Genomic DNA, 27,619 nt, shown 5'->3' with positions numbered 1-27,619 from the left:
CCGGACGACCAAGATTGTGAGGAGGGCCTTCAGAGGCACCCCGCTGGCGATGGGGACTAAAGCTCTCTTGAAGCACGGCGCCTTGGCTGGCCTCTTCCTCGGCATGGACATGAGCAGCCTCGAGAAGGACTGGAAGCAGCTGAAGGAGGGAGCCAAGACCGAGGAGGCAGACCAGCTGAGGGCCCAGGCTGAGGAGTGGGAGAGAAAGCTGGCAGTACTCACCCAGCTCTATGAACACCTGCAGGTGAGGCTGGAGGGAGGGGAGAGGGACTAGGCCTCATGGGCACCCAGGGTTAGGGGAGGGTGTGAAGGAAGCCAGAGTGTGCAGTTTACATGGCTGCCCCTCAGACGAGGGCTCCTGGAGATGATGATGGTGCTCAGCCTGGACAGGCCCGGCCGTGCCTCTGTGTCTCCCTTATGTCTCTCCAGGCTCCTGGCCTGGGAAGAGGGCCTTCCTGGTTGTACAGACAGGACACTGAGCCACAGCGGGTGCTGGGGATGGAAATGTGTTCCCCTAAGACCCATCGCTCTGGAGACTGTTTGGAGATGCCGCTTTGGGGAGTGGTTGGGGTTGAATGAGGTCATGGCGGGGGAGAGGGGAAGGGTGAGGACTCATGATCCCTGACCAGAGACCCCGTTGGCCCGCACCTTGGTCTGGGCCCCGCTACCTCCAGAGCGATGAGAATCACACGTGGCTTTCTGTCACGGTGGCCCTGGCTGGCTGGGACAGGGAGCTCCTGTAACCTGCCCCTCTCTCCCAGGTGGAGCGGGTCAGGATGAAGCTGGGAGCCAGCCTTCGGAGCTGGCCGGCTCTGCCCGGCTCTGCCCGCCTCTGCCCCAGAGCACTCCTGAGATGGACGTTTTTGTTTCTTTACATAAACTCTTGCAGGAAAGAAGCCTTAGGAACTCATCTTCCAAGGAAGAGGAAGCCGGTACGACTCTGTCTCAGCCCCCAGCCAAGCTAGGGGAAGCAGGCCCCCAGGTCACAGGTGAGGCGGAGGCTCAGCTCTGAGCAGAATCAAAGGGGCCGGGCCTGGCCGGGCGGGGTGGGCGGCAGAGAAAATGCCTGTGGACTTGCCAGCAGATTCCTTTCTGTGCTCTGGGGGCCCAGGCACTGTCAGCTGGCGAGTGTAGTGAAGGTGAGCCTGTCCTCTCTCCTCCGTCTTCATTGCCCCTTGTTCCTGCAGGGAGGGGGTGGAGTGGGTGCTAACTCATGGCTTCCTCAGTCCCCGCGCACTCTCCCAGTGCTGATGAGGACAGTAGGGTCCCTGATGGGAAAGGTGTCACCGGAAAACAAAAAGGCCTTTGGAAAGGAGAGGGAAACTATTGTGTATTTGGGACCAGGAAGGATAGCTCCTGAGGAATCATGAATTCAGGCGGGAGCCCAAGTAATATTCTGATTAGGAGACAGAGGCCAGGGGTATCATGATCCAGGGGAGGAGAACAATCACACCAATCGGAGGAAGGCGAAAGGGATTCTAGGGACCACACAGGCAGGCTTAGGGAATACAGAGGGTCCACGGGGGAGGATGCATATGGGAAGGACAGAGGTATCCCTCTGGGCTGAGCAATGAAGGCAATTTTAAGGTGGATCAGACGCAGCCCTGACCTAAGCAGCTGGGAGAGCCACCTTGGTAATAACACATCCCTTGGCCAAGATGACTGAGAGAGCCCTAAAGGAGATCCAAGCCACTCCAACCTGAGCAGGTAAGACAGGGATGTGAAGGACAGAGAAATGACGCCGGAGAAGGGGATAAAGGAAAGTCAGGGGGTACCGGGATGGAGGAAACCTGTAAGGTTCTCCCTCCTCCCAACTGGTGGGCGGAGTTGTGACATTGCTGGCACCTGTCACAGGGACATCTCCAGGACATTGAGCCATTGATCAGCGCCTGCCAAAGTGACCTGGAGCCCACCCCTTCCTGTTCTGCCCTGGGTCCAGCCCTCTCCTGTTCCTCCCCGTAAAAGGACCCCCAGACCAGCCATGTGCTGCTGATCCTCCATGTCCAGGTGGCACCCCGGCTGGGTCCACCTCTCCTTCCAACTCCTTCAATTCTGATTTCTCTACCTCCGTAATGAGTCCCGCTCATTATTGGGAATAAACTTTACTTTAAAACTCCTTGGTGATCAGTTTCCTGCGCCTCAAACCTTACAAAACCTTCTTTCTCGGAGGAGAGAGAAATGTCCACAGAATTGATGCTGGAAAGAGGGGACCACACTTTCACAGGAGATAGAGAGGGTTGCAAGATGAGGGAAAGAGAAGAACCGGACACCACGTGAGCTTTGGACTTTGAAACAAAAGAGAGACCAATCAGGAGAGCACAGGGTCCGAACATGGGGAAGAGGCCCAATGAGAAAGGGTCAGGGTCACACCAAGAACTACAGCGTTTATAAACTGGAGACACAGGACACCAGGCAGATTACACATTTTGGATTTTTGGATGTAGATTTTTTTCTCATTAGAGAGAGAGAGAGCGAGAGCGAGAGCGAGAGCGAGAGAGAGAGAGAGAGAGAGAGCGCACACGCCCTCCCCCCCCCATAGAGTTTATATATGCTTTCAATAAACTTCCACATTTTTCTAAATTAAAGAAACCTTTTTGTCCACGAGTTTATTCTTCAAACTTTGTCGGACAAGGGTCCACGAGACGAAGTCTGTGCCCCAAAGCCCACATTTCCCAGGCATTTCCATTGGTGCAGATGACATCCCATAGGGAAGCTAATTCTAAGCAATGTTATTTAATTCCCAGTCCGGTGGTCCTCTGTCCGGTGGTCACCCGTCCAGGTGTCACAGTGACTGCTGTCTGCTGATCGCTGCAAGCAGGTTTTTTTCCGTACAAGATCACCAAGGCCCCTTTAACACTGCAAAGGGCTGAGGCACATGGCACGCAGGCAGGTCCTCGGGGATGGCAGCTCCAGCTCCATTTTCAAGGGGCTCCGTTTATATGATCCTTCACTAGGGTTTGCAGTGTGGTTCCTTTCTCATCAACTCACCGGCCATTTTTCTCTCTCTCCCCCCACCCCCCTTCCCCCCCAGCAGCAACCGCAGCAATCGCTGGATAAGATCCTTTGTCTGCGCACAGAAGGACTGGAACCTGCTCCACCAGATTCCATCGGGAAGGGAGAGGCCCTGTTCTCCCCAAGACTATCCCCCCGACCCCCACCCGTGTTCCAGGCCTCCTTCTGACCTCCTTCAGAACTGTGTGCACCTTCCTGCCTTCCCCGCTCACCTACCTTACACTACCTTGTTAGCTGCTGTCTTGAAAGCAGTGCATTGCCATTAAATACACTTTTTTTTTTTTTTTTAAATTCCAGTACGTAAAAGAATAAAATAAAAATAGGGTGTGGGTGCTAACATGCTTACTGGCTTTTGTGGCTGTCATGAGCCTGCCTGCTGGGGACCCTCCCTCAGGCTGTGTTAAAACATAGGTGTTTTTTGTTTTTTTCTTCCTGAAACCACTGGGTTTTCTCATTCTCGGCGCTCTCCTTCACCTGCAGACCTATGACTTTTCCCTGTCCTGCTTTCTGTCAGCCATATTCAGCATTGATGCACCTCTCTCTCTCTCTCTCTCTCTCTCTCTCTCTCTCTCTCTCTCTCTCTCTCTCTCCCTTCCTCTCTGAAATCAATAAAGTATATTTAAAAATAAAAATCATGTATTGCCAAAGATAGATATAAAGACAGTAAAGCAATAAGCAGACTGTCAAATTACAGCGGGGAGGGAGATATGGGGGAGATAAGAGATCAATCGAAGGACTTGTATACATGCATGAAGTACAATCAATGGACACAAAACTCTGGGGAGGGAGGGCATGTATATGTACAGAGATAATAATTTAATTTTAAAAATAATGTATTGTTCAGCAGGCTCGATCCAAGGCCTCACCCCTATCTCCCCTCTCCTCCCCCCGCCACCCAGGCACCGTCTAGGGGAGGAGGAAGTGAGGTGGGGGTGGTGGGGGACTGTAGAACCAGAAGCAAGAAAGGACCCCAGCTCACCCAGTGGGCTCCCTTGTTTCCTGCTGTGGGCGGCCTTCTGGTGGTTTCCGGAAGCCCACCACCTCCCACACTGATTCTTGAAGGTTGGGGCTCCTCCCTCCTGAAGACATTCCCGGTGGTGATGAGGTCACGGGGGACCCCAGCCAGCGGGAGTCCGACTGCCCACCCATGTGGGGGAAGTGCCCTCAGCCACTGCATGGGGGTGAGCAGAGCTGGGCCCATGGCCTCTGGCGAGGGTCAGGTGGCCTCGGGACTTTGACCCTTAGCCTCTGTGACCCTTCCGGGGCCACCCCAGCAGTTCCTTGGACACACATAAGCCTCTGGGCAAGACACCACCCAGCTGGGCAAGAGGGCAGTTCTGATGCTGCGGACATCTTTCCCCAAAGGCCAAGTGCAGAGAGCTCAGCAGCAGCCCGAAGTGGATGCTTCCGCTGCGGCAGGGTGGTCGCCGGACAGGGCTCTGCAGACCCACAGGCACCAGGTCCCGGCCCCGGAGGACCGGCTGGCTGGGAGGGAGGTCACTCTTCAAAGTGCTGTCCAGCCCAGCCTGGGCCAAGGAGCTCGGCCAGCTCTTTGACCTAAGCCTCCATGGAGGACAGTCCTCAATGGCACCCTCTTTACTGGGGCCTGGCTCACCCCCTTTCCCCCGCCCCCACCCCAACCCCCGACCTCCTGGTTCTGGTGAGGACTTCCAGGAGAGGGAATGTGACCCTCGCTGGGAGTCTGAGAAGCACAGTCCCCCGCCATGAGGACCGGTGGGACAGGGACACAGGTTTGCCCAGAGAGACCGCCCCAAGGACTCGTCCTACTGAATCTGAGGGGGACACCCTGACAGCTACGATCCAGCAAACAGAAGGGCAGGAGTGGGATCAGCCTGGGCTCTGCTCTGCTATGGAGAAGTCCTCCTGTACTGGGACCAAATGAGGCTGGGACCTCAAGAAAAGTCCAGGGCTTGGGGGAAAGTGAGAAGGCGGGAGACCTCTGACCTCTGACCTTTGATGGGATCCCTAATCCCAGGACCTGAAGTTCCCAGAGCTCCGGACACTGTGTGGATTTCTTTTTGGATCTGTGAGCTAGATCAGGAGCGCTCCCACATTCTATCCATGACCCGTTTCACACTGCAGTCCAGCACACACACACACACACACACACACACACACACACACAATCACACGCAAACACATACAAACAAACACATACACACAAACACACAAACACACACAAACACATGCACACAAACACATATACAGAAACACATACAAACACACAAACACATACACACACAAATATATACAGACACACAAACACATACAAACACAAACACACACAAAAACACTCACAAAAACACATACACGGGAGGAGCATCCAAGATGGCTGCTCGGGTAGACACCTAACCGCAGCAGCACACAACAATTTCAATGGAATACAACTAAAATGTAGAGTGGACATCGCCCAGAGCTACAGGTAGTCGACTGACTGAAAATTCTACAACAAGAAGGAAAGAGAAAACCAGAAGGAAAATCAGAGGAGCTGAAAAAAAGCCTAAGGTATGGAGACATGCTGCGCACTCTCACGCACGCGTGCGCTGAGAGGTCACAGCTGGAGAGGAGGAGAGGGCTGGGTGCTGCCTGGCGTTCCCTAGCAGGAAGGAAATAAGACCCCCAGCCTGGGCTAAACCCCCGAACCAGCAGCGCTGACCCCCAGTTATGAGCCAGACCCTGGGGACCCAGGCTCCGGCGGGGGGAGACAGGGCTGTGAGGCGGAATCCCAAGCGAGCAGAGAAAAGCAGGGCCCCTGGAGTCGCGCGCACTTTGCGCGCAGAGGACTGAATGTTGACTCTGATGCTGGATTACCCTAGCCTAGGGGTGTCGAACTCAATCAGAGAAGGGGCCAAAATCTAAAATCCAGCCTAAATCGCGGGCCGAATGGTTTACTGAACAGTCATAAACTGTCATTGTGATGGAAACGCAGCGGAGTGCAGTGATGACAGCGCGGTGTGGGCCTCATTGCAAGGCCTGGAGGGACGGATTTGGCCCGCGGGCCTTGTGTTTGACACATGTGCCCTAGCCGGAAGAAACAAAGCCTCTGGCGGTGCTAAGCCTCAGTCCGGACTGCTCTGAACCCCAGTCCTGGACCAGACCCTAGGAACCCAGGCTCGGGCAGGGGGAGACGGGGCTGTGAGGCGGAATCCCAGGGGAGTGGCAAAAAGCAGAGCCCCTAGAGTCGCGCGCACTGCGCCCAGAGGACAGTCTGTTGACTCTGATCCTGGACTCCCCTAGTGGGAAGGAGGAAAAAAAAAAAAAAGCTCCAGACTGGAGGAATGCGACGGGGAGCAGGAGCCCCTGCCGGACACCAGCCAGGACACCAGCCAGCCGGGCGCCAGCAGGGAGCCGGGCGCCGGGGCCCCCAGGGGGGGGGTGCCCCCGAGCCATCGACCTCTGAGCGCGGGCAACGGAGCCAAGGCCAGGGGCTGCTTCCTGGGTGGTGCCGACCCCGGCAACAGGCTGGAGCAGCGCGGGAGCCCGTGGAGAACAAAGGGGTGCCACAGGCCAACCTGCTGAGCTTCCAGGACAAGGAGGAAGAAACCAAAGTTCTCAATGTGAAGAAATCAAGAGAGAGCAAAAGATAGTAAAATTACTTAAGAAAGAATACAAAGAAGATCTTGAAAAATCAAAGACTAAGTCAGAACTCAACTCACCAGCCAACATTGCAACATAAATGCGTTTAAAAAAAAAAAAAAAAGGACAGAATGTTGAAACAGCGCGGCCAGGCCTAGAGTGCCCAGGCACAAAGCAATGGCAACCAGGCCCGGAGCAGCAACAGCCAGGCCCCAGAGCAGCAGCAGCCAGAACCAGAGCAACAACAGCCAGCACTGGAGCAGCCAGACCTGAGGCGGAGGCAGCCAAGCCCAGGGTGGCCAGTCCAGGACTACCCAGACCCGGAGTGGCCGGACCTGGAGAAGCCAGGCCCAGAGCAGCTGGGTTGGGAGCAGCCAGGTCCAGAAGAGCAGTAGCCAAGCCCGAAGCATCCAGGCTGGGAGCAGCCAGGCCCGGAGCAGCGGCTGCCCAGCTGGGAGCAGCCAGGCCCGGAGCAGCGGCTGCCAGGCTGGGAGCGGCCAGGCCCGGAGCAGCTGGGTCTGGTGCGGCCAGGCGGGCAGCAGCAGCTGCCAGGCTGGGAGCGGCCAGGCCCGGAGCAGCTGGGCCCAGAGCAGCCGGGTCGGGTGCAGCCAGGCCCAGAGCAGCAGCAGCCAGGTCCAGAGCAACTAGGTCGGGAGCGGCGGTGACCAGACCCGGAGCAGCTGGTTGTGGAACGAACCAGAGCAACAGAGGCCAGGCCCGAAGCAGCCAGGCCTGGAACAGCTCGCTTCTCGCCTGCCCCTGCCCCACGGCGGCCTCTCAGACATAGCTGGAAACTTTTGTGGGAACTTGAGGGTCTGCTGAATCAAGTGATGAAGGCTTAGATCTGGATGTGTTGAGTTAGTATAGGGCTGGGGTGTTGATCTGTGAGTGCCTTGGATGGGGCCTGGATGAGTCTGGTTGACCTATTTGGAAATGTCTTTTGCGTGAAATATATCATTGGGCATGTGGTGGTATTATTGATATGAGAAAATGCTAAGTAACAGATTTACTATCTGAAAAGGGATTTACTACTGGGGAAAGGGAGAGAGGAAGAGACTGAACATAAACTGTGCACCTATAAATGAGGACAATGGGGGATGGGGAGGGGGTGGAGGGTGGGGTGGGAACCTGGTGGAGGGGGGAAGAAATGAGGAACCTTTGTAACAATATGAACAATAAAGATTGATTTAAAAATAAATAAATAAATAAATAAATAACCCCCCCAAAAAAAAACACATACACACACACACAAACACAAACACACACACTATAGTGTTATGACTATACGAATGTAATTCTCATGAAACAATACCTACCTTCATTGTGTATAACATCACCTGATGATACTTTCTGTTCTGTTCCTTGCCATTTTCTTCTTCTTTTTAAAAAAATATACATTTTATTGATTTTTTACAGAGAGGAAGAGAGAGGGATAGAGTTAGAAACATCGATGAGAGAGAGTTATCAATCAGCTGCCTCTTGCACACCTCCTATTGGGGATGTGCCTGCAACAAGGTACATGCCCCTGACCAGAATCAAACCTGGGACCCTTCAGTCTACAGGCCTACACTCTATCCACTGAGCCAAACCGGTTTTGGCATTTTCTTTACTGCAACGTTGAGATGCACTAAGTTGATTTCATGACACAATGAAGGGCTGTGGGCTGTGGTATAAAAACAGCCCAGCTGGACATAGCCTTCAAATCAATCTCTGTGTTTTGTCAACACTACTTCAATGTGGGTTTGTAACTGGCGAGTCAAGAAGATGCCAGTCTCTCGCATGTCCCCCGCCTCCTGCTCCAGCCCTGTCCAGCCCACTCCTGGCCAGGCTGCCACGGGGAACAGACTCACTCACTTCTGGAACAAAGGCTTCTGGAATGTGCTCTGGTGGAAGGAGCTGGGAGCTGGATGGACGGCGGTTCTAACCAACCCCAGCCCTCAGCAGTGGTCAGACCGGGCGCCTGGGGGAAGGTACTCCGGCCACAAGTCTTAGTCTTGGCAACTCTAGGTTGTGCTTGTGGTCCCCACCCTTGAGAAGGAGCCTGTGGATGAAATGATGCTGCACAGGAAACACTCTGAGACAATGTGATGTAGAATTAGGCGATGAGTTTAGCCATTGACCCGGTTCCAGGCACAGAGCTCTTAAAACTCTCGGTATTTCCGCAGGGGTGAGAGCGGTAAAGGGTCCGAGTTGCACTCTTGAGGGGACTTTTGGGAAGCTCCTAGCTCTCCTAGGATGGGGCCGGTTTCCAGCGGAGCCAACCAGGTGATCAGAGGTTGGAAATGTCAGCCCACCCCTCTCCACTGCTGGGAGGGGAGAGGGGCTGGAGATGTCAGTCCAATTGCTGATGGTCAGTGACTTAATCAACTGTGCCTGTGCAATGACCCCTCCATAGGAGCCCCAAAGGGTGGGGCCCAGAGGGCTTCGCACTGGTGAACCCCTGGAGGTGCAGGAAGCTCTGGGCCCTCCCTCACACCTAGTCCTGTGCTAGTCTGGAGTCACATCCTTTATAGAAAACTGAGCATCTATCAAGTCTGAGGAGGAGGTCGAGGAAACCCGTACTGATGGCCTGCAGGTCAGAGGCACCGGTGAGGACTGCACTGGAGGTTGCTACTGGAGTTGGGGGGTCCTGTGGGACTGAGCCTCCGCCTGTGGGTCTGCCGCCATCCCTGGAGACAGTGTCAGCACTGAGCTACATTGTGGGACACCCGGCTGGTGCCGGAGACCTGCGTGGTGCAGCGGGGGGTGGGGTGTGGGGGTGTCCGAATGCTGGAAGTGGGCGTAGAATGGTCTGGTCCCAGCACAGAGCTCCACATGCAATGCTCTGCCCTCAGCAGTTCCCGTCCCTCCAGCCCCCCAGTCACAAACACCTTTGATGCAGTGTGGGAGAAGGAAGGGGATGTCCCCACAAGCATCTCTCCACTCCCCATGAAAGGAGAGTCCTGTGTGATAAGGACGACTAACCGTGTGATGACTAAACTCACTCAGTCCTGTGAGAACCCTGGAAGTGGCGGAACTGGTGCAGGAGGGTTATTAGGGCAAAGGGCAAGGGCCTGGGACCCAGGGTCAGGGCTGCGGTCAGTACCCCTCTCTCGGTTCCCGCTCGCTAGACTCCACCTGGAGGATTCTGGATTTCGTGCTGCATGCATCCAGGCGAAGCCGTGGGGCATGGTTGCGACCTCTGCTACATTTGGCAAACTGCTCTCTGGGCAGTGCTCTCCAGCCCTAACTGAGGTTTAGGGAATCCAAGAATACCAGGGTCAGAATGACCCGCAGGCCCCTCTCCATCCCTCATGACTGCCCTGCTCGGCTCACTTGTGCAATGAGGCTGCCAGAGTCCCAGGGCCTTTCAGAGCCAGTGAACATGGGAGAGAACATGGCTGGGATTATTATAACCGCGCCCTGCTCTGCCGGGCACAGTGGCTGGTGGTGCTGACTCTCCTGCTGCCAGCTGCCTCCATGGAGCCAAAGGTGCCAGTCCGAAGCTTGGCTGCCTTTCAGGTGAAATCCCAGCCTCCCCTTCCTGCAGCTGGAGGAGGAGAGAGGGCGCCTGTGCAACTCCACCCTCGGCCAAATAAAGGGCCTCAGAGAGCAAAGAGCAGCACCCTCTATGGGAGATGCACTTAAAACGTACCATCTGCACCGTTTTTTAGTCTACAGTTCTTTTTCCCCCTTTTTAAATCCTCACCTGAGGATATTTTCTCATTGAATTTTTTAGGGAAAGTGGAAGAGAGGGGGAAAGACAGTGAAAAATACCTATGTGAGAGAAACACGTTGATTGGTTGCCTCCTGCACATGCCTGACCAGGGCCCGGGGTCAGGGAGGAGCCTGCAGCCAAGGAACATTTGGTCTCCTGGGCAGTAGACCAAATGGGCAGTGTGCAGCTCTAGAAGGAGGAGAAGGAGGAGGAGGAAACAATAAAATGGTAATAAATACATATCCATCAACAATTAAATCTAAAAACCAAAATAAACAAACAAGGCATCTAATGAACAAAATAAACCGATGAATAAGAGGCATGGAAACATGGAAGAGACTAACGAATCTCAGAGGAAAGGGGTGAGGGGGTTTGAAGAGATTAACCAAAGAATACATGCATTACCCATGGACACAGAGAATAGGATGGTGAAGCCTGGAGAGGGGCAGGATCCTGGTGGATGAGGACAATGAGGGGGGAAACTGAGAGAGACATCAGTAATACTCTCAATAATAAAAGTAAAATAATAAATAAATAAATAACGAAATATGAATACTCCAACAGAATGAAGGGGTTAAGAAGTACAAATTGGCTGAAACCAGTTTGGCTCAGTGGATAGAGCATCGGCCTGTGGACTGAAAGGTTCCAAGTTGGATTCCAGTCAAGGGCATGTACCTGGGTTACAGTCACATCCCCAATAGGGGGTGTGCAAAAGGCAGCTGATCGATGTCTCTCTCTCATCGATGTTTCTAACTCTCTATCTTTCTCTCTGCCTCTCAGTAGAATATCAATAAAATATATTTTTTTTAAAAAGAAGAGATAAAATTAAAAAAAGGAAGTACAAATTGGCATTTGCAAAATAGTCAAGGGAAATTAAAGATGGCAACTGAGTAAGTGGATGCTGCAGCAAGTGGACACACTAGCAGGATCTCACTGGAATTACAACTAAAATACAGAAAAACTTCCTGAATAATTAACAGAAGACTCGCTGGGGAGAACATTGATACCCAAGGACAGAAAGTGGAGGCCGCATAGAGACTTATAAGAAGGGTGGAGGCACGGAAGTGCTGGCCAGGCTCCCAAAGACTGCAACTGAAGTTCCACAGAGATATCTCAGCAATGGGGGGTTGCCAATGAGAACTCTGGGGTTTAACACCCAAGGTGGACCCCGCAGCAGAGAGCACAAGAACTGAGTGTACCCACATAACATCTGGCTGTGAAAAGCAGCAAGGTTGCTGTCTGCCAGGGAGAGATACCTGGAAATGCAGGCACCCTCTTCTAGGGCCAATGCACAAAATTTCCTGTGAAGCCACTCACCTGGTGCTCCAGCAGAGGGAGGGCAGAGTGGCCTGGAGCTGTGTGAGCAGAATCCAGGGTTGGGGGCTCTGGGATTAGAGCTTGAAAGGCAGACATCTCAATTTCCTGTGCTGAGTCATTACCTCATGCTGTGGAGATCATCTTTCTCATGCAGACAGTTACTATCTAGGCAGTTTTGTTTGAGGGGAAGACAGTTGATTCACAAAATACCTTGCCTCTAGGTGTGGAATTTCTGAGGCTCATTTAGAGTGTGAGAATAACAATTAGCCTCCAGGCAGAAGCAATTACCCCACCCTGTTGAAAAAACTCTCATCACACCTGTGGATGACAGCCTGAGGGCTATTCAAGACTAGATCTAATCAGTCTGCAAGCAGAGGTGGTCTCTGGAGGTTTTGAGTCATTGCCTGATCTAATTCGTCAGAAACAGTGTTTGATATTGTCCTGCACTAGAGATTGAGAGGGATAGCAGTTCTACCTAATACATAGTCACAAACCTGACCAGGCACCCAAAATGAAGAGACAAAGAAACAACCTCCAAATGAAAGAACAATAGAATTCTCCAGAAGAAGAGATAAATGAAATAGAGATAAGAAATGTATCTGATACTAGTAGCCCTGAGCATGAATCTGTGTGCCAGTAGCTCTCTGTTGGGACTGGCCACTCTGCGCCCACTGCCCAGAGCCTCTCCATGGCCCAGAGGCCCATCCACGACTGGGCACAGAACACTTGCCTTGTTGCCAGGGTGATGATGAAAGCATTCTGCATCCCAGCCTGGCCAGAGGCCCATCTACTGCTGGGTGTGGAACACTTGCCTCATCACTGCAATGATGAAGCAAGCATTCCGCCAGGCCGCTCATGCTTCCCGCTCTCAGTGTCAAACACCCCCTTTCCCCCGGGACTGGGGGACTCCAGCCGGGCTGAGACGACTGGGCACCGCCATCCTGTGGCTATGGAGCCACCATCTTTGTGTCGGAGTGATGGTTAATTTGCATATTATACCTTTATTAGGTAGGATAGAACTCAGAATTATGATGGTAAAGATGATCAACAGCATGAGAAAAGATAACTACGAAAACAGAATGACATAGCATGAATAAAAAATACATTGAAAGGAATGCACAGCAGATTAGAGGAAGCTGAGGATCAGATCAGTGAATTAGAAGACAGGGTGGAGCCAAAACCTCTTTGGCTCAGTGGTAGAGCGTCAGTCTGCAGACTGAAAGGTCCCGGGTTCGATTCAGGTCAAGGGCATGTACGTTGGTTGCGGGCATATCCCCGGTGGGGGCTGTGCAGGAGGCGGCTGGTCGATGTTTCTCTCTCAACGACATTTCTGGATCTCTATCTCTGTCTTCCTCTCTGTAAAAAATCAATAAAATATATTTAGAAAGAAAGAAAGAAAGAAAGAAAGAAAGAAAGAAAGAAAGAAAGAAAGAAAGAAGAAAGAAAGAAAGAAAGAAAGAAAGAAAGAAAGAAAGAAAGAAAGAAAGAAAGAGAAAAAGAAAGAAAAAAGGAAAGAAAGAAAGAAGACAGGGTGGAAAAAATCACTCAATCAGAGAACCAAAAAGAAAAAAAAAGTAAAATAAAAATAAAAAAACACAGGAGGACAGATTAAGGGAGCTGTGGGACAACATGAAATGTAACAATATTCGCATAGTAGGTGTGCCAGAAGAGGCAAAAATGGAGAAAGGGTAGAGAACATGCTTGAAGAAATAAAGGCAGAAAACTTCCCTAACCTAGTGAAGGAAAAAGTCACAAAGTTCAGGAAGTACAGAGAGTTCCAAGCAAGGAGAACCCAAACAAGCCCACATAAACAAAATGAAAAACAAAAATCATGATCATATCAATAGACATATAAAAAGCATTCAACAAAATCTGACATCCATTTTTCATAAAAACTCAGCAAAGTGGGAATAGAGAATATCTCAACATGATAAAGGCCATAGATAACAAACCTACAGCAAACATCATACTCAATAGGTAAAAACTAAAACCATTTCCCCTAAGAACAGGAACAAACAGGAATGTCCGCTCTCACCACTCTTATTCAACTTAGTACTGGAAGTCCAAGCCACAGCAATCAGACAAGAAGAAGAAATACAAGGCATCCAAATTGGACAGGAGGAAGTAAAATTCTCATTATGCTCAGATGACATGATAATGTAAAGAGAATACCCTAAAGACTCCACCAAAAAACTACTAGATTTAATGAATGAATGTGGCAATGTAGCAGGATACAAAATCAGTACCCCCAAAATTGATGGCTTTTTTATACACCAATAGTAACTTCTCAGAAAGAGAAACTAATGCACAGCCCATTTATCATTGCAACAAAAGAGTTAAGATACTTAGGAAAAAACTTAACCAAAGAGGCAAAAGACCTGTACTCAGAAAACTGCAGGACATTGAAAAAAGAGACAGAAGAAGATATAAACAAGTGGAAGAATATTCTGTATTCACAGATTGGTAGAATCAGCATCATTAAAATGCCCATCCTACCCAAAGCAATCGATAGATTCAATGCAATCCTCATTAAAATACCAACAACATATTTCATAGATCTACCACAAATTTATATGGAACCAAAGACCCTGAATAGCTGCAGCAATCTTAAAAAAGAAGAACAAAGATGGAGGAAACACCAGATATCAAGTTATACTACAAAGCCACAGTCTGGTACTGGCATAAGAACAGGCATATAGATCAATAGCACAGAACAGAGAACCCAGAAATCAACTGAGAGGGCAGGGCGGGGCTAGGATGAGCTCCCGACTCCGCCCCACAGGGCGGAGTTATCCCTAGCCCTCACCCAACCTATCAGGGTTAGCCGAGGCAGTGACAGCACTACCAACCAGAGTAAAACCCCTGGATTGGGCAAAATTCGCTCTCTTCCACCTTGTTGCCGGCGTGAGTGGGAGGAGCCCATGCTAGCATGGAACAGGCTCTTTTGTTTATTGCATCGGACTTGCCTCCCTGGTGGTCCTTGGGGATCACGAAGTCTGGGCGTAACATATGAGGGAATTTGTCCGGGATCTCCAGCCAGGACCATGAGGGACCCAATCCAGAGAGTCTGACTGGCCGCGGTAGGTATGTGAGCGCTCTGGGGGGGACGTAAAACCCCTCGTGGAATTGGTGCCCGAAGATGTCTGGCAGACGTGCCATAGGACCACGGGCAGGAGGATCAGAAGACGTTCTGACCTCCCGGGAGGTCCCTAGAGGGACCCTCATGAGGAGAGGAATGAATCCTCTCCCAGGACGCGGTGAGCGGCGTGAGCTGTTGCCTCACCTGCGGAAACCTTTCCTAGGTCTGAGTTTGGTATCTACGGGAGACATGGCGCCCCAGGATGGAGCTGGCAAAGTGTGGCCGGAGTGGCGGTGCGGGGCCCCCAGGCAGCGTTGGGTTGGAGGGGGGGGGGCCTTCGGCGGGGCTCAGTCTGCGCGTTGGAGTGCAGCTGGGCAATGGTGGCCTCACTTGGGGAGCAGGCACCTGGGTTAATTTGCTGGCTGCCTGGAGAAGGGGAGGTGGAGCCGGCAAGCCGCTGGGGCGATCCATGCTTTCTCCTCTGGGCCGCCTGGGTAGCGTGGCTGGGGCAGCGGCAGCAGCAGCCTTGCTCCGGGGCCTGGGCCCGGGGGGGTCTGGGCCGGAGTGGAGGCATAGGGTATGGGAGAAGAGCTCAAGGGCGAATCTCTGTGCTCAGTAAAGAGAATAGGCCAGTTCAAAACGAGTGCGCATAGTTTGGGCTGTGCTTAAAACGCTTTTCTGTGTACAGAATGAGCTTTAAAAGTGGTGGAGATAACTGGGAGATAAATTAAAACTAGTTTCGCAAGTCATTGTAAGCAGCTTTTGAAATTCCCAGCCGTGAGGCGAAAAATACTCAATAGATGGTAATGGTAACAAGTTTACGTGAATGGTGGTGAATGGCCTTGAATGGTGGTGAATGGCCGGGAGTCTTCAGCTAAAGAATGTGTTCATTTGCATTTGAATGCTACTCCAGTGATCTTCAGGGAGTGGCAGGTGATTCCCTGGTGAAGCTGCCCAGATGGCCTTGCTTACAATGGTTAGTCTTTGTCATTGGTATCAGCTAAGCAGAGTCATATAGCTACTTAAGTATGAATTGTGATTGACTTATGAACAAAATTCATTCTTTTTTCTGACATTGTCTTGAATCTTAGTAAACTGCCTCTGGTACGGAGAGGTCTAGGGGAGGCCGGAGAGTGCAAGACTATTAGCTCTCCTGCAAAGAGATTATTCAGTGCTTTGAACTTCAGAAAAAATTTTGAGATCTGAAAAAATGTATGACCAGATCTGTTGCTGAAACTTTACCCTAAGTAAGCAGGATATGTTAGAAATGTAATGGTATTAATCTAAAAAAAATGCCAAATATATTTGACTTGCCGGCTTTAAAGGTCAAAGTATAAATTGAATTAGGAAAAGTTAATTGCAGTAACTAGATGTCTAGAATATGGCAGGTCAAACTGTATTATATGTGTTAGAATAAGCAGTAATGATCAAAGATCTCAAGGATTGATTTATTCTCATTTGTCAGATGAAAAAGTATGTAATGCTTACACTTAAAAAATTATTTTAAGTCAGTGATGCAGTATTTTTTAAGTCAGTTTTTCTAAAGTAATGTTTAATGTAACATATGAAACTTTTATATTTGATTTGTTTTGTTTTGCTTTTCTCATATGCCATTGTTGTTGAATTTGGGCTTGTACCTGCATCTTGTATTTGTACATTCGGTTGTTTAAACTTTGGGAATCATTTTTGGTTTCAGGCATGTGTGTAGATTTAAGTAGACTTCATCACAAAGGTTTATAATTTATTTAGAATTGTGTGAAAACAAAGTGAAAACAATTGTTTGTATGATTTAACCCCCCGCGACTGCTTGGACAATTTTCACCGATGTTCTGCAGGGGGGAGTAGAGGAGGCTTAGAAATGCAGATAAATCTGTATCTGTAGAAAAAATGTGGCATTTTAAATTTCAAGCGGCTGGAGGCCTGGGAACAGGTGCTGGACCTGCTCCCTCTTCCCTTGCCTTTTCTTTAAAATTTGAGGCATGGTTATGTATTTTTGGAAGATAAGAATTTTATAAAAGTTATAAAGAGAATGTCCTTACAGGTTAGCTAGGAGAGGCAAGCCTGTTAGTTTCCTGATGAGCATTGGGGCAGCCTATTTAGTCTTGAGAGAGCCAATAGGACTCATACATCAGCCCAGGAAGCCACCGGACAAACTGCCTGTTTTCCTTGGACATCAAGAAGGACTGTGGTCCTCGGAAGGAACAAGTACTGGGGGAATGCAGCTGTTGAACTGGTCCAAAGTGGAACAACGTGCCTTTGAGGAGCTAAGAAGGCTCTCATCTCAGCAGCTGCCCTAGCCTTGCCAGACGTCGTGAAGTCCTTCCACCTCTACGTGAGTAAGGTAAGGGGCATTGCCAAAGGGGTTCTCACTCAGACTCTAGGTCCCTGGAAGAGACCTGTTGCCTATCTGTCTAAGAGACTGGACCCTGTGGCAGCAGGGTGGCCAGTGTGCTTCCAGGCAGTGGCCACCACAGCATTGCTGGTGAAGGAGGCAGATAAGCAAACTCTGGGCCAGGAGCTAAGCTTTTCTCCTGGACCAGCCCTGTGTCCGGTTTCCAAAGACTCTGGCCATCAACCCTGCCAGCCTGCTTCCAGATGATGATGGAGGAACCCATTCATAGAGGTAACAGACGACAAGGTACTGTTCACGGATGGGAGCAGTTATGTTCAGGATGGGACCTGATATGCAGGAGCAGTGGTAGTTACCCTGGACCACACCATTTGGGCACAGTTCCCGAACTTTTGGCCTTAATCCAGGCCCTTTGATGGAGACACTGTGCCATCCACAGAGAAAAGAGGGTTACCAACTGCAGCCAGAGGAATCGGCTGAAGAGAAGCAAGCCTCTGACAGACCAAATGATTGGTGGACCCTCCAGATGACAAGACTGTTGGTCCCAGAGGCTCTAGGTCAGAGTTGCCCACTGACACCAGATTACCCACTTAAGTGTCACCAAGACTTCTGAACTTCTGTGAGGCAAAGTTACTAGAAGTACTGTCTGTGCACAGGTAAATGCTAAAGAAAATAAGGGGGTCCCCCTGGGAATTTGGGTCCCAGGGAACTTCCCCAGAAGAGCATAGGTAGGAGGATTTCAGAGATTAAACCACCAGCATTAAGATCTAGTTTTTGTAGACACTTCAGATTAGGTTGAAGTATACCCCACTAAGAAAGAAACTACCTCTATAGTAGTCAAGAGATTACTACAAGAGATTATACCTAGATTCAGGCTGCCAGTATCAGATAACAACCCCACCTTGGTAGCTAAGGTATCTCAGCATATAGCTCTAGCCTTAGGACAGGTAAGTGAGACTCTGGAAAAGGGGTTTAACTAAATATGTCCTAGAATCGGTGAAAATTGGAGCAACCCCCTGTCCTTTGCCCTCTTGAGGGCCAGGTGTACCCCTTACTGGGACAAGTTTCCCCTTTTTTGGGAGGGGATCATGTATGGTAACCATTCCCTTGCTCAAGTCCTTACAGGCTCTGCAGTTTGCTCATTCCAGATGCACTGCCAGTGCCCACCGCAGACCCTGTAGCCCCGGAACTCAATGTGGGTAAAGAAATTCACTGCCCAAGGACTCAAAGGAACGCTGCACTGTTATACTGAGCACGCCCACTGCTGTTGAAGTAGATGGCACCCAGACCTGACTACATGACTCCCAGCTCCTGCATGGCCTGGATCCTGGCAACTACAGGCCAGGAGGAGAACTGATTTCTGCAGGAGGGGAACTGGACTTCAGTGAGGACAATACTGATGGGAACTGTGGTACTAAGGGTCTTGGTAACTGTATTTGTTGTTTATGCTGAAAGGAAGTAGGCTGAGTCAATGATTTGACTAGGCACATTAGACAAGTGGGGAATGAGAGGGCAGGGCGGGGCTAGGATGAGCTCCTGACTCCGCCCCACAGGGTGGAGTTATCCCTAGCCCTCACCCAACCAATCAGGGTTAGCCAAGGCAGTGACATCACTACCAACCAGAGTAAAACCCCTGGACTGGGCGAAATTCGCTCTCTTTCACCATGCTGCCGGCGTGAGTGGGAGGAGCCCATGCTAGCATGGAACAGGCTCTTTTGTTTATTGCATCGGACTTGCCTCCCTGGTGGTCCTTGGGGATTACAAAGTCTGGGCGTAACACAACCCAACCCATTACACTCAACTAATACTTGACATAGGAGGTAAGAGCATACAATGAAGTCAAGACAGTCTCTTCAACAAATGGTGCTGGGAAAATTGGTAGATACATGCAAAGAAAAATTAAATTAGACAACCAACTTACACTATACACAAGAATAAACTCCAAATGGATAAAAGATTTAAATATAAGTCAAGAAACCATAAAAATCCTAGAAGAAACCATAGGCAGCAAAATATCAGACATCTCTTGTAGCAATATGTTTATGGATTCATCTCCTAGGGCAGTGGTTGGCAAACTCATTAGTCAACAGAGCCAAATATCAACAGTACAACGATTGAAATTTATTTTGAGAGTCAAATTTTTTTAAACTTAAACTTCTTCTAATGCCACTTCTTCAAAATAGACTCATCCAGGCCGTGGTATTTTGTGGAAGAGCCACACTCAAGGGGCCAAAGAGCCGCATGTGGCTCACAAGCCATGGTTTGAGGACCACTGTCCTAGGGCAAAGGAAACTAAGAAGAAAATTAACAGATGGGACATCAAAATAAAGAGCTTCTGCACAGCAAAAAAGAAACCTTCAACAAAACAAAACGGAAGCCCACAGTATGGGTGTGGGAGGCCACCCATTGTCTTCACTCTCAGAAAAGCGTAAACAAGGAGCCTGGCACGCTGGTGATCTTGAGCTCCTGGCAAAGGCCAGAGCTATTCACCGATTGTTTAGTCCAGACAATGGTGGCTTAAGTAATTTCCTGACCAAACAGTCTCAGAGTAAATATTTCCAATACTTACTGACCTTTAAGATAGTCTGTTATTGCAATTACCTGCCTGACTAAGGGCTAGATGTGTGTCCAAAATTGAATAAAAGATTGGCAAGGCCTGAGCAACAATGGAAGTTCTTTCCCTTGCATTGGGCTTCCCTCATGGCCCCCAATATCTCCAAATTATTATTTCTTGTCTCGTCTCATTCATTTGTGCACACGGCCCTTCTCCAGATCCCGAACCCTGAACCATGCAGGATGTGGGTCTCACATCGGGAAAACATATGTAGTAATGATACATCTGATAAAAGGTTAATATCCAAAATATATAAGGAACTCATACAACTTAGCAAAAGGAAGATAAACAATCGAATTAAAAAATGGGCAAAGGACCTATGTAGACACTTCTCCAAATGAACATACCAATGGCCAATAGACATATGAAAAAATGCTCAAAGTCCTAGCTATAATGCTCACTCATCATCGGAGAGATACAAATTAAAATGACAATGAGGTACCATCTCACACCTGTCACGTCATCAAATAAACAAATGACAAGTTCAGAAAAGGAAACCCTAGGACACTGCTGGTGGGAATGCAGACTGGTACAGCCATTATGGAAAGCAGTATGGGGTTTCCTCAAAAATTTAAATATGGAATTGACATTTGACCCAATGATTCTAGGACTATATCCTAAGAAACCCAAAACACCAATCAGAAAGAATGTGTGCACCCCTATGTTCTAGGCAGGGTTATTACAGTAGCTGAGATCGGGAAACAGCCCAAGTGCCCATCAGCAGATGAGTGGATAAGGAATACTACATTACAGTAACATTCCCTTTGAGATAGCATGGAGGGATCTGGAGAGTATCATACGAAGCGAAATAAGTCAGTCAGAGAAAGACAAGTATCACATGAGCTCACTCATATGTGGAATCTAATTAACAAAATTAGCTGATGAACGGAGTGGATCCTGAGATATGGAGCAGAGTGTGGGGGGTGGGAAGTGGAGGGGGGGGGGTGGATAGGACATTTGAATGAATTTGCCTCAACAACTCACCCCCAAATGATTGACTTCACCTGACAGAGTGGGTTTTCCATCCCAACTGAAGACCTTGTAGACATATAAGCATAACCCATGGCCACAGACAATAGGGTGCTGAAGGCCTGGGGCAGGGAGTGGGGGCGGGCTGAAGAGGGTCAAGGGGGTGGGGGGGTAAGGAAAACATATGTAATACTTTCAACAATAAAGATTTATTTAAAAACAAACAAACAAACAAACGAAAAATAGTCCAGGGAATGTAAGGCACAGCATAGGGACTAAGTCAATAACTATGTGTAGTAGCAGGGGCATTGTAATTGTTGGGGCGGGGGGGTCAATTTGTAAGTTATACAAATGTCTAACCGCTGTGCTGCACACCTGAAACTAATATAATATAGAATGTCAATAGTAATTGAAAAATTTAAAATTATAATAAGTAAACATTTTTAAAAGGAAAAAAAAAAAAAAAAAAAAGAACCAAGGATACGAAAGTAGGGTGAGGGAGGGCGGATATGACCTGTGATGGGGAGGAAAACAGGCAGATGAAGGGACAGGAGCAAACGCCAGAGGCCCGCCTGTGGCAGAGGGGGTCTAAGCGCCCCTGGGTGAAGAAGGTGGCTCAGAATGTGAGGGGACCACCCAGGGGTCCGGGCTGCCTGTCCCCACGTGAGCCATTAAGCAGAGACAGGGTGGAGTCATGTATGAGCGTTTGTTCCAGGGATGCCAGCAGGATGGGATAGCAGCTGGCCATCCACAAAAATCTGCTCTGCACCCCATGAGCCAGTCGCTGCCATCGGTTAGATGGACAAAGATTACATGGAAAAGTGTAATCATTACAGGTTACAAGTCTTGTGGACTGGGGGCAGGAGGGGGTAGAGGCGGGGGGATAGGTCACAGAGGCCCGGGGCCTCAGGGCGCCCTCGGACCAGATTGCAGGTAACAGGGGCTGGGGGTTGTAGGAGGAGGTGCCTCTGAGACTAGCTTGGCTCAACCACGAGATCATAAATCTTTCCATAATGACAGGCAGTTCTCGGGCCAGGAGGGTGGACTGCATTCCGATATTGGCTCCCAGCTCCCAGCCCCCAGCCAGGTGAGAATGTGCTTTCTCTAAGCAGAATAGAACCATCACGTTTATAAGAACATGATTAATGTTTCTTATGATTACTGTACTAGTATAGTTAGTTTCCAATATTCGATTTCTGCCCCTAAAACAGGAACGGGGAGGACAAGGAGAGGGGCAGGAGGCGGTGTGGCTGCTCAGACAAGAGAGAGGCAGAGATACCACCTCCCCGCTGCCCTGTCCAGCCCCTCACCCACCGCACAGCTCCTCGGGGCCTGGGCAAGGCCGGGAGAGGGACAGAGGGCTCGGGACCTCAGAAAGGTGGGGTGCAGGTGTGGCTGAAACCAGCTGGGAGGGTGGGGCGAAGGTGGCCATCTAATGAGACCCCAGAGGGACAGGACAGACACCCACACTCAGGCACCATCTGGGGGCACGGCGTACTGTTAGGAAAAGAGAAAAGGCCCCGATAGGACATTTGAGCTTGAATTTGCCTCAACAACTCACCCCCAATGATTGACTTCACCTGACAGAGTGGGTTTTCCATCCCAAAAGGCTGATGAACCTGAAGGCAAGCTTGTTATTTTTCAGCAGGATGGCTCCCCCTTCCCCCAGAGGAAGCTTCGGGGCGTTTACAAAATAAAGCAACCACATCTGGCTCCACACCTCTGGCGCACACACATACAGCAGCCGCCCCCCATGGGGCAGATCCCTTTGCTGGGGTTCTCCTGGGGCTTCTGTTTCTCAAGAGCTGCTGTGGTAAACACCACCCCTAGCCCAGTGGCCAGCCTGGTCCAAGGCCCCAGGACTGAGGGGGAAGATCAGGGAGGCCTGGCTGGCACAGCCGGCCGGCTTGCCCACACTCGGAGAGACACCCATTCTCAGCACAGGACTGCCCCACGGGCTCATTCCCACAGACGGGTTCTGCCATCGCCACGGGCAGGCCACCAATCTCTAGAAGCTTTCATTTCCTCATTTGCAAAGTGGGAGAGTTGGGGAACCACCGCCTCCTATTTCTTAAATCACGGGGGCCAGTTGTGTTTTTGGAGTTTCCAATTTGGGGGGCGCAGGTATTATAATGTTAGGTCTGATCCAATCATTGAATCGATATCCCCTCCCCCTGGGAACTGCCCTTTAGGCCACCTCACCATGGACATTCCACCTGCTAAGACCATCCTCTCCCCCCTCCAGACTTTGCCAGAATCTGGACCTGCACAGAGAATTCTCCGCCCAGAAAAGGCCCATCTGGAGTCCTTTAGAAACCCCCAACTCCCCGTCTTTGAGTGCCGGCCCCATTTGGGGGCTCAGCCCACCAGGTATCCAGATGACCTAATACATTTATAATCCCTCTCCACTTTGGGCTGCTGCATTCCTCCTCCGTGACCCTAACAATACACTGTGTAACGCCCCAGCAGCCCTCCCTGGTCAAGCACAGTCAATACTTTCCCGGTAAAACAGAACATTTGCATTAAGTGAGGGGCGTGAAAACTATAAACAGTGCACAGATTCAGGTCAAATTTCATCACCCAATGCACCGGGAAAGAAGTGTGTTTTCAGAGCATTTTTGCATTTCACACTTCAGGTAAGGTGGGAGCTCTCCTGCCCTCCCCACCCACTGGGACAGAGATATGACAGCAATCATTCCAGCTGCCCCTGAGGGGGCTCCTGGCTCCTCACCAGGGCTCTGTGTCCCGCACCCTCACACAGCCCTCCGACTGTGATGGCACGGCCCCCCGCCCCTCACATCTACTAGAGTCCCAGGGGTCGGCAAACTCATCCGTCCACAGAGCCAACTCTCAACAGGACGACAATTGACATTTCTTTGGAGAGCCACATTTTTTTTAAACTTAACTTCTTCTAACGCCACTTCTTCAAAATAGCCTCACCCACACTGTGTTATTTTGTGGAAGAGCCACACTCAAGAGGCTTTTCTCAAGAAATGCAGTTTGCTGAGCCCTGTAGATAAGCAAGAAGGAAAGTGAAAATTAAAAACACCGCTTCTCGGAAATCCCTGGCTTCCTAGAAGAGGTGCTGAGGACCACTGGCATTTCTGTGCCAGGAATTTTGAAAGCCCGACCTTTTCACCTTCTCAAGGTCCCTGCTCTGGCCAGGGCACGGAGGCTGCAGACAGGTGGCCGGGGGCGGGGCGGGGCGAGGGCGGGGCTTGCGCCTGTGCCTGGTTAGAAATACCCGATGGCCACAGGCCACTGGCCACTTCCCTCGCTGCCCTCGCAGCCTGGACGGACACTCACGGTGCCCCGTGGACCTGGCGGCCCCGGAGAGGTAAGGACTCTCGGGCTGCAGTGGGAGCGGGTGAGGCACAGGCAGAGGAGGGAGGCTGCCTGGGGGCCTGAGGGGTCAGCTAGGGACAGGAGCTGTGGTCAGGGCTGCTGGGGTTCAAGTCCCTGTCCTGCTAGCTACCAACTTTGTGAGCCTGGGGAGGGTTTGAAGTTGAAATTCATTTTTTTCTCTTTTAATTGAATTTTAGAGAGGGAGGGAGAGAAACAGAATAGAGATAGAGATAGAAACATTGGTTTGTTTTTCCGTTTATTTATGCATTCTTGGGTTGATTCTTGGGTTGATTCTTGGGTTGATTCTTGGGTGTGCCTGACTGGGGCTCCAACCCACAACCTCAGCCTATGGATGATGCTCTAACTGAGCCACCCGGCCAGGACTGCAGTTCAAATTCTTCAAAAAACCAGGACAGGCGTCTCCCTCTCAGGAAAACCTGATGAAGGCTGTGATATGACCAACCAAGCTGAGTCTCCACCACCTGCCACCTTGGCCTTCCTGGGCGGGGACCCCAGGGTCCTAAAGGGAGAGGGCCTGGCTCCCAGAATGCAGGAGACCACAGGTGAGCATTTTCCTGGTAGCTCCCTGCAGGCGAGGTGCAGGGGTGTGGTCTCTGCAGAAGCAAAGGGGCTGGATGAATTGTGGGAAAACGCAAAGCCAACACCAGTGCCTCCTGGGCTGTAGGTTTCTTTGGGATATCCAGCCCTGGGAGGAGGGGGCCGGTCCCACGCTGTGTTTTCAGGGTCACCCCCGTTTCTTAGGGTGGAGGCTGGGGGAGCTGGTTTGTGGAAAGGGACCTTCAGGCAACAGAAGTAGGAACCCTCAGACGGGCTGGCGTGGCTCCGTGGCTGAGCATCAGCCTATGAGCCGGCTGGATTCCCAGCCAGGGCACATGCCAGGGTCCTGGGCTGGATCCTAAGTGTAGGGCGTACAGGAGGCAGCCAGATCAATGATTCGCTTTCATCATGGATGTTTCTATCTCTCTGAAATCAATTTTAAAAAAAAAATTAAAGAAAAGAAATATGAGCTCTCAAATGAAGCCCTTATCTAGTCATCAACCCCATTGTCTCCTCTCACATCTGGGGAGGTCAGTAGGGAGGGGACCTGTCCAGACCCAAGAGCTCCCTGGTGGCTCCTCTGCCCTTAGTCCGCCCGGTAGGACTAACATGAGAACTGGGGGTGTCACAGGTGCTGGCAGAGAAGGGCTTCAGGGAAGTTTCTCAGCCTCAGCACCACTGTCGTCCTGGCTGGAGTCATTCTCTTGTGGGGCCGCCCTGAGCAGTACAGGGTTGAGCAGCATCAGATGCCAGTAGCACCTTCACCTCCCACCAATGTCTACAGACATTACCAATCTCCCCTGTGGAGATTGAGATCAACTGGAATCACGCTGGGCTCTCCCACTTACCAACTGTGTGACATCGGTCTCCTTGTGCCTCAGTATCCCCATCTGTAAAATGGGAATAATATCAATTTCTCAGCGTCAGAGAGGATTACAGGTGCCTAAAGTAAGTAGGTGCATGTCTGGCTTAAATCATAGCCATGGGCACCCCGGAGCCAAATCCCCCCAACCCAGCTTTATAAACTAGAGGAGGAGAAAACCTTTTTTTTCTTCTTGAAGAAAACTCTTTGAGGCATTAATTCTACCTGAAAGACTATCCCAAAGAAATCACCAAACATGTGACCAACATGTCTGGAAGGATCTAAAGTTATTTATAAAAGAAAAACTGAAACTGCAAACAGCCCAGAGATGCCAGCAGGGGAGCGATTAAATGCGAAAGGATACCTCCACGGGGGAAACGCTGCACGGCCTCTGCGCTGTCTGAAACGCTTTAGTGACATGAGGAGCCACTAGAATATAATGTTACGTGACAACAATTCATGCAAAACCGTAGGAGCAGCGGGAGTCTAAATTGTTTTTGCTTGTAGAATAAACGGCTGGCGGTGCTTATTTCTGGGGAGTGAGAGTGCAGATGCGTCAGATTCTTTGTGTCTACAATGTCTATTGTAAATCTGCATTTGTTGAAATAATTAGAGGAAAACGGGCTAGAAGGGTTTTGGTAATGTCAAAATTGGTAAAGGAGGATTTATTTTCTAAGATTTTTAGAAGTCGAACAGGAGGAGGAGAGGGGGAAGGAGGAGGTCATGAGAGTGTGGGCTTATCTAGAAGATGCCATGATGCCATTTCTCCATAAGCCCCGGAGCGAGTGCCAAGGACAAGGGCGTGGGGGTGTGGAGGTGGAGGAGGGGGCGGAGATGGGGGGGGCAGAGATGAGAGCCAGCCGTTCCTTTCCTAAGGCTGTGATAGCAACAGGACCACACACTGGGAGGTCTGGAACCACAGAAATGTATTCTCTCACAGTTCTGGAGACCAAGGTGTGAGCAGCGCCAGTGCCCCCTGCAGGCGCTGGAGGAGAATCAAGCCTTCCTTGCCTTCTGCAGCTTCATGTTCCCTTCCCCCTGCCCCGGAGTTCTTGGCTCGGGCCAGTCCAGTCCCTGAGCATAAGGACCCCTTGTGCCTCCCTTTCCACCTCTGCTTCCCTCACTGCCTTGCGTCTTTTCCGTGTCCCTCTATGTTCTCTCCTCTTAGAAGAAGGATTTAGGTCCACCCTCAACCACCTAGGATGGTTTTTATCTCAAGATCCTTAACTAATTACATCTGCAAAGACCTCCTTTCAAATAAGGTCACATTCTGAGGTTCCAGCTGGACACAGAATTTGGGGGCACATTACCGGTATGCAACCCACTCCAGGAAGCAAGCAGTCTTTAAAACGTGTGTTGGGATCACAAGCGGGCACAGCGCTGAGACAAAACGTACAGGAGGGTGTGCGGTGACAAGCCAGCGTGTCTTTCAGCCCTGACCTTAACAGGGTGGACCAGCTTCCTGTCCGCACAAGCACAGGGGTCTTTTTTGTACACAAGGGAAGCATCTCTGCAGGGTCTGCTCCCTGCCTTTGCACTTAGCATGTCTATGGGAGGGCCCTCCACAACTACCTCTTTTGGTTTCATGGCTGTGTATCATGTCATTGCTACATAACTTATGTCACCAATCCACTTTAAAAGATTGCGGGGTGCTCCTTTTTTGTGTGTGTCTGCTACTTAAAAACTAGTCGCCTGGTGCACAAAATTCATGCACTGGTGGTGATGGGTGTCCCTCAGCCCAGCCTGTACTCTCTCCAATCTGGGACCCCTTGGGGGATGTCCAACTGCTGGACATCCCTCTCACAATCTTGGACTGCTGGCCTGCCTGCCTAATCACCCCTAACCACTCCCCTGCTGGCCCGGTCACCCCCAACTGCCCTCCCCTGCTGGCCCAATTGCCCCCAACTGACCTCCCATACCAGCCCATTTGCTCCAAACTGCCCTCCCTTGCTGGCTATCTTGTGGTGGCCATCTTGTGACTATATGGGTTTGGCCACTTTCGGACCACATGAGGCAGCCATCTTGTGTGAGGGTGTGATGGTCAATTTGTATATTATCTCTTTATTATATAGGATAGACTATTTTTTTTTTTAGGTTCACAGCAAAATTGAGGTGAAGAAACAGAGATTTCCATATATCTCCTGCCCCCACACTTGCACAGCCACCCCCATTATCAGCATTCCCTACTGAGCCCACACTGACTCATCATTATCACCAGA

General features: G+C 50.4%; 2 protein-coding genes across 3 annotated transcripts in view; both read left to right on the top strand.

Moving 5' to 3' along the window:
- The window catches only part of LOC118728577 (apolipoprotein L6), a 76,562-nt gene that overhangs the window by 34,433 nt on the left and 14,510 nt on the right, over positions 1-27,619 (top strand). The gene's annotated exons all lie outside the window — the stretch shown is intronic.
- On the top strand, positions 7-3,301 carry LOC123653119 (apolipoprotein L6-like). Of its 2 annotated transcripts, none has more exons than XR_006742749.1 (3): positions 7-244; positions 904-989; positions 3,044-3,301. XR_006742749.1 is itself a non-coding variant. In XM_045587542.1 (3 exons), exons 1-3 carry the CDS (start codon positions 50-52, stop codon positions 3,055-3,057), a joined length of 318 nt encoding a protein of 105 aa, XP_045443498.1. In that variant the 5' UTR covers positions 7-49; the 3' UTR covers positions 3,058-3,301. The 2 variants fall into 2 exon arrangements, 1 of the variants encoding a protein (XP_045443498.1); XM_045587542.1 differs by having other exon boundaries at positions 890-989; positions 3,035-3,301.

The sequence above is a fragment of the Pipistrellus kuhlii genome, unplaced genomic scaffold (assembly GCF_014108245.1).
Source record: "Pipistrellus kuhlii isolate mPipKuh1 unplaced genomic scaffold, mPipKuh1.p scaffold_m20_p_3, whole genome shotgun sequence".
Lineage (NCBI taxonomy): Eukaryota > Metazoa > Chordata > Mammalia > Chiroptera > Vespertilionidae > Pipistrellus > Pipistrellus kuhlii.
Note: the sequence above shows the minus strand (reverse complement) of the source record. Positions and strands in the feature narration are given on the sequence as shown.